The sequence below is a fragment of the Falco biarmicus genome, chromosome 16, assembly GCF_023638135.1.
Source record: "Falco biarmicus isolate bFalBia1 chromosome 16, bFalBia1.pri, whole genome shotgun sequence".
Taxonomy (NCBI): Eukaryota; Metazoa; Chordata; class Aves; order Falconiformes; family Falconidae; genus Falco; species Falco biarmicus.
In genome coordinates this window covers 4,698,085-4,710,942 of record NC_079303.1, presented here as the reverse complement: position 1 = coordinate 4,710,942, position 12,858 = coordinate 4,698,085, and the positions used below count along the sequence as shown (strand labels likewise).

The window sequence follows — 12,858 nt, the reverse complement described above, 5'->3', positions numbered from 1 at the left end:
CGGCGCCCTTCGGGGCTCCTCTTTTACGGCGGGAGGGCAGAGCGGGGGTCCCCGGGGGTACCGGGGTGGTGGGGCTGCAGGGTGGGGGGCGAGGCCAGCCGGTGCTGCGGGCCGGGCTCCAGCGGCCCCTTCTCGGCACTTATTTTTGCTTTGGGTGGGTGTGAGCCCCCCGTGCCCCCTCGGGGCGCTGGAGCCCAGCACAGCACCCTGGCAGACCCTCACCCAAAATTGAGGTTGTGCTTCATCCTGATCAGGCTACCCAGGTGCTGCAGCTGGCGTGGGAGGGGGATGAAGGGTGCTGGGCGATGGAGGGTGAAGGTTTGGAGGTGCAGTGGTTAGGGGGTTCCCCCTGTGCCCTCCGTCTCCAGCCTGAGCTGCAGGCCGGGTGTGTATGTGTGCGTCCCCCCTGCCCACCGGGTGTGTCTCCCCCCCCCCCCCCCCCCCCCCAAACCAGTTGCCATCCCATGGTGGCATCGAGGCACCGTCCCAGCCCTGCGGCTGCTGGACCCTTTTGGCGAACATTAAGAGCACATCTTCTTCGTAAGACGTAGTGGAGAGACCAGCAACGTAAAATAGCTCAGGTTACCGGTGGAAAACACTGGAAATAACTTAAGCGCTGCAATTAGGGGCATAAGTAAAGAAACGCTGGGTGACAACTATTTCACTGTTCTATTTTTTCCAACTGCAGGTGCTACTCTCAAGGACAGTGCAAGGAAACAATTTTATATGGATTAATTTTTCCAAGTTGGTAGAGTTCGGCTGCTTTCATCCCACTGGGAAATCCCCAATCTTTCTGATATACTGATCGTACACAGATGTGACCCCAGAGTGCTCGGGAAATGTGAGTGGTGTTTGGTCCTGGGGGATGCTGGGGTACCACATGTGTGAGGGAGCGGGAGGGAGGCCAGGATCCTCTTGCTGATGTAATATTTTAGGAATGTTTTTGTCTTCAGGTGCTTGTGTTGTACAGGCTTGGAGGGGATAAACACACCCAAAGTGCCCGTGACTGGCGCACAGCTTCTGAACAACCCTGGGTGACGACGCTTGTCCCTGCGATGCTGCATGAGGCAAGTGGTGCCTTTTACCTTCTAAGACCCACCCCACCCCACAGCAGCTGAGTTACCTGCTGCTTAGAATATATAATACATAGATAATTTAGAAATACAGTGCTCCCTACATAGCTTTTTTTCCTGCCTTTGTAACAGTAGAAGTAGCTCTAGCTTTGACTCAGCCGGCACACTTTGTTATTTTAAACTATTTTACATTTGGAAGGAACAATAAAGGCAAAGTCTAATCTGCAGGATGGATAAAGCTTCTAAGTGGTCATTAACTTTAACTGCTTTAACCTGTTCAGCAGATGATGGGTTGTGTACACCTGAGTTCCTGTAGTCTTGATCTCTTTCCATTAAATCGCTTTTGTCTTGACTAGCTTTTTCTTTTGAACTTCATTGCTTTATAATAGCACATAGGAATGATGCTTTGAGCTTCTGTTGCCACAAAGATTACCTTTATGTTGAAAAATAGCACAAGGCTAAAAGAAATAGAAATTGAGCCTTTATTGCCCTGCGCTGCCTTCACTGATACAATTTTAATTAAGGAAAAACGGCTGGGCAAAAAATAACCTCATATCTGGAAGTATATATCCACGGTGATGTGCTCCCTCAAATGTGCGATATTAAAGCCATTTGTAAGGTGACAGCAGGATATGTTGAAACCTTGCTCTGGAAGCTTGAATAAATATATTGCATGTCTTTGCTGTGTGGCTACTAATTAAAATGTGTGTGATTGATTTGGGGTTTAACTGCTGTGGGAGGGGAGGAATGGGCTTGAAGCAAGCAACAGGAACCCCTTGAAAGGATAACTTGTAGAACTTGAGTATTTGTCTTCTTTCTGGGTATTATTTTTTAATAGTTAAGGCTTCTTTTTTGTGAAAAAAGCCCTTCAGGTTGCTGTTAATGTTTCCATTTGATGGGACAACTGCTTTTTTTCAAAAGACAACAATAGTTTAATGAGAATTTCCTGCGGAAGATATTGTTCATGACTTTGTGATTAACATCTGTCTGGATCTGAATACCAAATGTGGTACCAAAATACCTGTTTGTGTGTTTCACACACGTGTTTGTGACACAAGGAACGGTGAGCGGTGCTTTTGCCTGAGGTCTTCACTGAAGTGTTCGACGCTGATTGAACAGGATGACTTCATACGACAGAAAATGAAATTATCTGCAGAGTATTTAAAAATGTAATTGCAATGAAAAGGCTTCTGTGTGCATTTACTTTTTAATGCCAGGTGCTTAGTATTTTTTTTCCCCCTGTTTAGAAGTTACATCTGTCTGTTTGAGGGTAAAAGTACCTCTAATGAATTCTGCAGAAAGTATCTCTTCCTAGGATTTCCTCACTTAAAGCCATTTTAATACGAGCTAGCTCCGGCGAGCTGGAGTGCTGCACAGCTGAGGGAATATCAGGGCTTCAAAATGGCTTTCCACGCTCTAGTTCCTGTCTTTTAATGTTTTAAATTGAATAGGTATACAGCATTGCTGTGATTTTTTTTTTTTTATTCCATCAGCTAACGGTGGCTGAGGGGATGATGCTGCAAACATCTTCCCTCTCATGTGATCTTCAGGAATGGGCCTTATTCCTTAAAGGATTCAAGTATCGACTCTCATGCTTTTCTTTTTTTTTTTTTTTTTTTTGACAGACTGTTTTTATAATGTAATTAACCTGAAAGAATTTATTTACAGTCATCATCTTCCTACTGTACATTCTCACCTCCCTTTACCTTGCCACCTGAATAAATCCCTTTAGTTTCTTAATTATTTTTGATGCTCTCTTGTGTTGCCCTACATCTCTACTGCACCCTGCCCCTTCCAGCCAGGCAAGGGATCCAGGGATCCCAGTAGCGCCCAGCTCATGTTCCAGGTTCCCTGTGGTATCATAAGGCTTCTATGTCCCTTGTCCACAGTATGGTACTTTTTTTTTTTTTTTTTAAGGACAAAAAAAACCACTCAAAGAAACCAGCCACTTAACAAAAAGATATTAGTCTTTATGTTGCCTTCCCTATTGATAATAGACTTGGACTTCCTCCAGAAACTATTGGTTGTATCTTTCCAATTTTGCTCCCATAAAAGATGAGGATTAGCTGTTTCTTGGATAAACTTAGAGTTGTATGAGATGTAACTTGAAGCTCATTATGATTCTCACGAGGCTTCCAACTTTTGCTCTTCCAGGAGAAGGTTTTCCCCATCGAAGCGACATTCCTTTCTGATTGACCTCACTGGGGGTTGTCATGGAGCATTACTAAGTCACAGAGCAGCTGCTGACACCCAGCAGGGGGCCAGGGACCCCTTCCAACACCCTCAGACAGCCCCAAGCAGCAATCAGGACTCCAGCCCATCATGTACAGGTACTCTGAACTACTGGAATTTTTTATTTTGGATAAATGTCCCCCACCTGTGAGCTGGCTTGGGCACAAGCATCGGAGCTGTGGTGGTGGTGATGGGTTTTGCTGGTCAGGGCAAACCTGTGAGCACTGGGAGCTGTGGTGGTGGTGATGGCTTTTGCTGCTGGTCAGGGCAAATCTGTGAGCACCGGGAGCTGTGGTGGTGGTGATGGCTTTTGCTGCTGGTCAGGGCAAACCTGTGAGCACTGGGAGCTGTGGTGGGCTTTCTAGGGACCAACAATGTGATGAAGCATGATAGGGTCTAAATTTTTCATGAAGAGTGACATCAGTGGGACAGAACTTCTTGTGGATGTCAAACGTCCTGTGTTAACTGATTATTTTTTCCATTTTTATTTAGTCTTATCAGCGGGGGAATTAAAAGGGAAGGTAAATATGGACTGAGATGTGTTCTCCAGGAACCTACATGGTTGGTTCCCACTGTGATCTGTGGGGGGCAGTGCCCATCTTTCTTCTTTCCTCCCATATTTTGTCGGCTGATAAATAGAAGTGGCTGTGCCAGGGCTGAGCAGCTTCTGGGCTGGGATGTGGGCTCGCCTGCCAGCCCTTCCCGGGCTGCTCCTCAGGCTTCCGTCGGACTTGCCTTAGGAGATGTTGAGGAATTAAAAGGGAAAATTACCAACATTTGGCGAGGCCCTCATGAAAGGAGCGCTGATGTTGAAGGGGCTTTGTTTATATAAAAACTTCATCCTTCTAAACCACCTTTCATATCAGCATTTGCTAGTGATGTTCGTCTATACCTACGACTTGGGTTTTGTGTCCTCTGGGACACGTCCCTATCTGTCACTCACTAGCCACACAAAAATAGAAACAAAGCCGATGTGAATGTCACTGAGGTCGTTTCATTTTATCTTGTCCCAGTTGCTTTACTTACCGGTGTAGAGAAAGGAAAGCGTGTTGTTCCAGCAAACAGCCTAGGAAGGCATTCAAGAGCAGATCTGAAGCCTCTACCCTTTTTAAGGGGAAGCAAATGAGGTGTTGCTTTAGGCAATTTTGCTCCTTAAAACAAACAGCCTCTGATCTCAGTAGTTTTTTATTTCCGCCCCCTAATCGGGATGGCAAATGCTGTAATCAAAATCAGGTCACTAGAGACCAATGCATGAAGGAGCAGCTGTTGCATGCAGTCATGCACAATATTTCTGTGCTAGAAAAGATTTGTTTAGGCTGTGTAATATATATGGAAATGTGCTGCAGGAGCACTGCTGGAAATAACCCATTGTGTTCGTGCAGCCCTAACAACGCTGATCTGAGATTTGTGGGCTTGACGTGCCTTTTCCCTTTTTTGATATGCCAAATAAACAGGCAATCTAGTTAGGTAGCATTACTTGACTGTACTTCATCTGAATGTATATGCTTCTTTCAGGCTGGCATAGCTGAATGCAATACCTTCAGCGCTGAAAGCACAAACCAAACAAATGCCCCGGCAAGGAGCTGTACGGAGTGAAAACAAAATCCTGCAGCAGAAGCACTCTGGGCAAGCAGATAAAGGCAGGCGGAACGAAGAGAATGAAGGGCACCATTTCAGAGGTCTTATAATACTTTGAAAAATTTGAGCTGAAAGGGATTTTTTCTCTCTTTACTCAAGCAGAACTTTGTGTTTTAATCTCAAAAAGCCTTTTGGGGAGTTCCTTAGTGCTAAAAGATGGTTTGCTCCCACCTTTTCTTTATTGCAATAATGTCCTTTGAAGATCTCTTCAAAGGTGAAGCCAGACTTCCCATTTATTCTCCAGACCGTAATGAATATCCAGCTTTGTTTAAGCAATTAGCTTGGTGGGGTGATTTCTGTTGCTGTTTAAAAAAAAAAAAAGTTCCAAAATCCTGAGCGGTTTAGACATGTTTTGAAAAAACACTAAGCCAACAGCTGTGCATTGGACTAATCTGACAGTGTAGCAGCTGTCATAACAAAAGCAGAGCTGGTTCAAACACAGCTTCTTTGTATAGTGATTGAAAATGATTTAAAGGAAAAGATTATTTACTGGTTCTACTGTGTCGAGCTGTGGGGCTGGATAAGTGACTGTTCACTTGTTTTTGCTATGTGATCCCCAACAGATGAATGGGCTCTTAACCACTTCTTGGTTCTAGCTTAGAGGCTCAGACGCGTTTCGATCCTCTCTGCCTCTTGCTGCTGGTTTTGCCTGCAGTCCCTCCGTGTTTCTGGACCCACGTTATGTGGGTGCCTGCCTGGATGCTGCCGGGGTGATGCCAAGCCGTTTCAGTAGGTGCGCAAACCACATCTGTAACCAAAGAGCGCGCTGGTGAATGCACGAGGAAATGAAGCAATGCGATTTGTAAAGATGGCCTGAACTGTAGCTTTTTAAAGCATCAAATGGTGCAACCTGGTATAGATATTTCAGGCTAATTTGCTTGTATTCTAAGGCCCTTTTTCCCCCTTTTTCCTCATTCAGACAGAAGGACTGAAGTAACCTTTGAAATCAAAGCCTTCAAAGTGACAGCAGCCTGTGCCTCTGGCTATACTGAAGTAAGTAATCTGCTAATGCATGAATATTTTATGTATCTACAGCTAAATGAAGGAAATTGAAAGTTGATATAAACTGATGTTCTTTGTATTAGCTCATGACAAATGCAGCAATTACCTCCAATCAGTTAATTATAGCATCCTTCTATGGCCTGCCTTCTACTTTCTTGAGGTTTCTTTTGCAAGAGGTGTGACTGTTGAACTCACATTTCTTCTGCAGCTGCTTCACTGAAGAAATACTTTCTTGTTATGCTATTAGAAAATATATTGACCCTTAATACCACACTGAAAGTCACTGATGTGCCCTGTTTTCTCTTTTGTTTGTAGGGTTCACACCTGGAAATGCCTCAATATAGTGTAAAGCTTCTGTTGCCTGATGCAGATCACAGCCTTGCTGAGATAAAAGTATCCGTACTTGTCACACACGCATTTGGTTACGTCACTGCATCTAGCGATCCCTAGATCTAGAAGTGATCTTAAATTGGATTGCCATCACTGTTTGCTGTCTCCTAGTAAAGGAAGCCAGGTTAATTTCTGGCAACAGAACATTAAAGGGCTTGCTTGTGCTCCCGCTAGACCATCTAGTAGCTTTCAATGTGCTCATAATTGTGAAACTAGTGGCTAACAAAAATGAAAATTGGTGCTGCTTCATGATGGGCCATGTCTCACATATATTAGATTTCTAAAAATAATTAGATAAAGGATTGCTAATTAAGAATAGAGTGCATATCAGATGACTAATTACTGATAGAAGTACAAGCTATCTTGAGGATTGTTTTACTCAAAGAATGTAAATTATTTCAGGCTTTTAGTTACGTAAGTTTAAATCAACTTTGCATTGTAACTGTAGACTTGTCACAGGTGGAAAAATTGTAAGAGGTTTCTTGTTATTCATACTGATTTAAACGAGAACATGGACTGTGTTGTGTGGCACTCAGGACTTTGTGGTATCTCACGATGAGAGGCTTTAATTATGTGCCCAGAGTCTGCATTAATGAGTCTGTCTTGAAATATTAACAGGTAGAACTACTATTGCTGGAGGATGAATTGCCGAAAGACCAGATGCAGGCGCAGGAGAGATCAGCTGGAAGCGGTCCCTGTGTCGGTCTCAAGTCTATTTGCTGGAAAAGGGTATTATGGCAATGCTAATCTACAGTAGTCATCACTTCTCTGCACTTTCTCTGGGCACAGAACACTTCTAAGGTACAACGCTCCCACTGCTGCCCCATCCACACGATACATGAGTCAGGCAATCTCATTTCACTCACTGATACAGTAGCACAGAAGCGCATCTCTTGCTTTCTTAGCCTTACACTGTGAAATCTTCCATCTTATCTGAATGTATCTAACGTGCACTTCACAGCGCAGTTTAAGGATCCTGAGTCAACTCTGAGCAAATGGGCTCGCTCATAGCGGAGGAATTCTGGCGGGGAAGCCACATGTTCCACTTCCATCTCGGCATAGTGCGTAACCTAGAAGATGGTGATCTTAGAGATGGTGCTTCCTCCTGAAGAGAATATTTAGGAGAACTTTGTGATGTTGTTGTAGGATAAATTGCACTTAGCATTTAAAATTCAGCCGTGGATCATCTTGAAACAGACAATTTTGAGTGATTCTTTTGGCCCAAGCAGTGACGTGTGTCATGTTTAAACGTAAGTAACCTGGGAAGTGCAGTATTTAGGCTCCATCCCTAGAAGCGGACCCTGTTGCGTGGTGTTAAAGGTGGTTGCTAATTCTCTTCTGGGCATGGCCATCAGTCTCTTTGGCATAAGATGTCTGTCTCTTGGTGGCACCCAGCACCATGGGACTCTGGTCCTGAGTGAGGCCCTGGCTCATTTGTGTAATGGGGATGTTGGTTATAGCACTGTTCTTGCATGCAGATGAGTTTGTTGAGCTGCTGTGAGTAGATCGTGTGTCCAGGGGCAAAATACTGTTTATTGTGCATTACTCACTGCCTTGTGCAATAAATCAGTTGAAAGTAGTATTTCGTTATCCAGCAGGATGAGAAAATGGTGGACAAGAGTACAATGGAATCCTGAATACCAATTAATATTCCAGAGGCATCTGTGTTAGAGTAGACTGCCGGCAACCAGCCTTTATTTTAACCTAATCTGGTGGTTTTTAAGTGCTTGCCAAAAGTGATTTTTGGTGGGTGCTTTTGAGGTTTTTTTTGTGATCTGCAGAAGAACAATCCACTTGAACCAAGATTATTTCAAGGCAGCTTCCGTTCACTGAATCCCTTTGCATCGAGGTGTGTCCTGGCTTTGGCCAGGATGGAGTTAATTTTCTTTGTAGCTGGTACAGTGCTGTGTTTTGGATTTAGAAAGAGAATAATGTTGATAGCACACTGATGGTTTAGTTGTTGCTAAGTAGTCCTTATCTTAAATCGAGGAGTTTTCAGTTTCCCCTGCTCTGCCAGTGAGCAGGTGCACAAGAAGCCAGGAGGGAGCAGAGCCAGGACAGCTGACCTGAACCAGCCAAAGGGATATTCCATACCATACATCATCATCCTCAGTATATAAACTGGGGGGGCTGGCTGGGAGAGGCTGATCACTGCTCGGGGACTGGCTGGGCATCAGCCAGTAGGTGCTGAGCAACTGTGTTGTGCATCACTTGTTTTTTCTTGGGTTTTATTCCATTCTCTCTTCTTAGTTGCCTTTCCATTACTATTATTATGTTTCACTTTATTTCAATTACTAAACTGTTCTTATCTCAACCCACATTTGGGTTTTACCTTTTTCTGGTTCTCCTCCCCATCTCACCGAAGCGGAGGGAAGGGAGCGAGCAGCTAGGGTTACACCACAACAAGAAGTAACGGGTCTGGGCATCATCCCTGTTAGCCTCCTGTGATCACTAGCATACATTTTCTCATTAGCCTTGTTCTGATAACGCCAGGGCCCCAAAAGATGAAGTGTCCTCCCCCTTGAAATTAAAGTGGCCTTGTACTAGTAATCTGCAGCTCGTTCAGTAGCTTTGCTTGCTAGAAATGAAAAGCTTATGCATTAAGCTCACTGAATCTCTTGCCATACTTTCTTTTTTTTTTGTCAGATGAGTGGAACATCTAGTGATGGAACTGATGATGATGACCAAGGCAAACCACACTTTTCTGATTCTTTGCCTCCTGGAGGAATCGGGTACCATGCATTTAACCTGTCTTTTCCTCTTGTCATCAACTACACTGTCTCTTGCTGCTGTTAGAAGAATCATGAAAATGTTTTGGTTTGTTTTTTTTCTTGCATGGGAATACATGAATCAAAAGGGGCCCTGACCTGTAGATCTTGCTTCAGCTACAGGCTAACCAGCAAAGTGTGCTTCTAGTGCCACTTGCCTATCAATCCTACAGCAGCAGATCACAAGCATGTTCCAGAATCCCATTCCAGTTAATTCCTTGCCTGCTGTATCCCTTTCCCTAGGTATAGGAGGTGTCCAGTACAAAAGCTGAGCAGCACTGGGTTATCCCTCTGTGCCAGCTGCACAAAGATGGTACTTGAGTTAATTTCAAAAGAGTGTTGTTTTGTAACCAGAAGACTTGCTTTGTGGTTTGCGGTTCTGTCTTGTTGAATTTTTTTTTTCTTTACTCTGCTCTAATTGCAAGATTCTTTTCTCGCTTAGTGGTAGTTCCTATATCTAAAAGATAAGAGGTGTTGGCTCTGTAAGGTCAGCGATGAGAATTCAGGTTACCTGAACCAATGCTTTATTTACCCTCCTAGATCCAGCAGGAAAAAACCAAAGAAAGAGAGGCAGCAGTTAGCAGCTCAGAAGAATACGGAGACAACTGAAGTGGAAAAAGAGGTGCTGATACTGAAAGTCAGCTGCTGGAACCAAGCAGAACTGGCAGAGGAAGGGACCACTCCAAGTCTGATGCCCACGCTTCTGGAGATCATGATATTTACCATCTTTGTGTTTGTGATCTTCATGTGTGTAACTAATGGAGGCGAATAGAAATGGTCTGCTCATAAACCTTATCCTGGGGAGACAATAAAAGCCCAGTCCTGATGACATAAGCAGTGTTTAGTGGTGACTACAAAACTGAAGAATGCAATTTTTTTTCCTCTCTGCTACTTGTGAACAAGCTCTTCAGGCAGTGAATTAACAGGCTAGGAGGAGGGTGAAACAGCCTGTGACTTGTCTTTGCCTGGTGTTCACCGCATTCAGAAGTTCCTAATTCTTGAAAGCGTGCCTTGCTATACTGTTTCGCCTTTGCTGCATCCATGTTTGCACGTTTTGTGCCCCAGCTGGAGGGTTTATTTGCTCAGAGGTGTTTGGAGTTCTGCATGGCTTGGTTTTTCCTAAGCTGCCCGTGGCTGGGATTACCGCATCGTTGAGGATTTGTGGCTTCTCTAAGCTCTGGTTATCTTATATGTGAGAAACACCAGATATAAACGGAGGGAATAAATTGTTTGCCAATCTGGCAAGACAGGGAATGATGGCTCTAGCTTAATACAAGCCATGAGAGATCAAGGGAGGAGATACTATCTTAACCACTTCTGAAAAAATGTTCTTGCCCCTTCAAGTCTGTAACTTACGGAAAAAGGGCAATAGTGGAAGTGAGGATCTCCCATTGTTGGCCTGCTACTCCTCGTCAGAAAAGAACCTAATTTTATGTGCAATGTTCTCCTAAATCATAATACTTAAATGACTTAAGGGTTAAGCTTAAGCTGAGGCCTTTTGGTATCTTTTCACAGCAGAAACGCAGAACTTGGAGCCTGGCACGTAATCGGAAAGATCATTTGGATTGCTGAATGTATTTGATTTTAAAACTGCTGGGTTTCTCCTGTTGTCCGTATCCACTTTGCCAAGAAAAAAAATTTTGTATCCTTAGGTTTGACACTGGTTTAGCAGGAAAATCTTCCCTGCTTAAGTCATAACACAGTAAGCTAGAGGGGTGAGATACTGCATGGTTTCCTTAAAACTTCTAAGACATTTTGCTTTATCTTAAAGGTGTGTGCACTTTGTAATTGCTGCCTCAGGTCTGGGTGATGGCTTTAACGTGAGGTAAGAGGTTACCTCTTCTTCTAAGGTTAAATGGTAATAAATGAGAAAGGGGCGTTTGACTCCTCTAACAGTCAGTGAGATGAAGGTGGCTGCCTTTCCACCAAGGTGTGGTGTTAGTGCTGCTCTTGGATGTTTCCTGCTTTGCGAAGCTCATTTTCCAGGTTAGCCAAGCGTGATGAAAGCTGGAATGTGCTGGTTTTCCTTGACGTTGCATTCCTAGGAAAATAATTTTTAGCTGCTTCAAATCGCTATGTGAATACCATCGCTTCCCTGTTAAGTAACTGATGGACCCTGTTGGTTCTACATCACACTTGGAGGCTTTGCTCTCTGCTGCTCATATGTCCCCACTCTCTCTAGCCATCTTGTGCTTGCTCTGCAGGACCTGGTGGTGAGCGCAGCTGGTGCGGGCTGGCTTTGATTTGGTCACTTGGGGTGGTGGGGAAGGGCTATGCCATCCTGCCCTTCCCCCCCCCGACTCACTTCAGAGCCTTGTTCTTATCAAGGAAATAAAGTCATCATTGCTTTCATTTGAACATGCATGAAACGAGGTGGAACCTTCCTCCTCAGCATCAGCTGTCTCACCTGGAGGGCACTGTCAGGTACCCAACATATATTTTTTTTTTTTCCCCTTTTTGTTTTTCTATCCTGGATTTAGTGAATTATTCCAGTCCCTCCTTTCAATTTAGGATGGTGAAGGACTGGCTCCAGGGATGAGGATTTTTGAAATCCTCCTAGCAATGGATAACAAAAACATTAATCTCCTGCTGTTCAACATGCTTGGGGGGTGTGTGTGCTTGTTGAAGGGCACATGCTGTTCGTTTATATGAAATAAGTGTGTTACTGCCCAGCGCTGTTGCTGAAAAAGGGGGGAACAGTGGAAGTGAGGATCTCCCATTGTTGTTGGCCTCCTACTTCTCATCTGAAGAGGAGTTAATTTTATGTGCAATGTTCTCATAAATCATGACACTTGAATGGCTTATGGTTAAGATCAAGCTGAGCCCTTTGGTATCTCTTTCCACAGGAGAAAGGCAGAGCCTGGAGCCTGACACCTAATGGGAAGGAAAGCACTGCAGCACCCTGTGGTTGCTCTGTGCCTAGCTGGCTTTGCTTTCCAGCAGGCACCAGGGTGGCTGAAGTTCCCCTTGAGAGCTAGGGTCTGTGAGAACCTGCCCCCTGATCCTTACCCGTAAGCTCTTGACCTGTTCTGCATCCACCCCCAGGCAGAGCTCCATACGTTCCAGTTGCTCCCTCGCATAAAGGGCAGCTCCACCACCTCTCCTTGCTGGCCTAGCTTTCCCAAAAAGCACATGGCAATCTGTGACAGCATTCCAGTCACACGAGAGATCCCACCACGTCTCTAACTGCAACAAGATCCCAGCCCTGCGACTGTACACAGATCCCTAATTCCTCCCGGTCGCTCCCCACGCTGTGTGCATTGGTGTACAGGAGTTTGAGGGGCAGGTGAGCAGGCAGGTTCCCCAGGAGGGGTGCGAGAGGATCTGCCATAGCCACGCACACCCTTGAGGTGGCTGGTCTGCTTCTCGTCATCATGGGACGTAGCTGAGAAACATGTATCGCTGCTCTGCTTGGCCTGGCTTGTGCCCCGGGTGGATGCGATGGTGTGAGCCTCGCTGCTTTGGAACCTGCCTCCTGCATCCTTCAGTTTAAAGCCCACCTCACCGAGCTGCCAGGCGGATTCCTTTGCCTCTTCTAGAAAGGTGAATCCTATCCCTCCCTAACAGGCTATAGTCATCAAAGGAGGAGGTTACAAAGACTTGCTGGGCTTGTCAAAAATGTTAATTATCCCTGGTTTCCTCCCAGCCTCAGGTGATGGTACCAACTCCCTGTTACTCCCTGGCATTCAAGATAGCTGTACTGAGCTGTAAGTCTCATTAATACTGAATTTGGATGAAAAATGCATTCCTCTCAA

The 12,858-nt window shown here is 44.8% G+C and overlaps 1 protein-coding gene across 2 annotated transcripts; it reads left to right on the top strand.

Annotated features, from left to right (window-relative positions):
- Positions 1–3,234: 3,234 nt before the first annotated feature.
- Positions 3,235–11,033, top strand: LOC130159985 (uncharacterized). Of its 2 annotated transcripts, none has more exons than XR_008825908.1 (7): positions 3,235–3,403; positions 4,821–4,984; positions 5,863–5,936; positions 6,261–6,338; positions 6,954–7,136; positions 8,982–9,067; positions 9,644–11,033. XR_008825908.1 is itself a non-coding variant. In XM_056362112.1 (7 exons), the coding sequence occupies exons 2-7, from the start codon at positions 4,873–4,875 to the stop codon at positions 9,873–9,875; spliced, it is 693 nt and encodes a 230-aa protein (XP_056218087.1). In that variant the 5' UTR covers positions 3,235–3,403; positions 4,821–4,872; the 3' UTR covers positions 9,876–11,033. The 2 variants fall into 2 exon arrangements, 1 of the variants encoding a protein (XP_056218087.1); XM_056362112.1 differs by having other exon boundaries at positions 6,954–7,064.
- Positions 11,034–12,858: the final 1,825 nt, after the last annotated feature.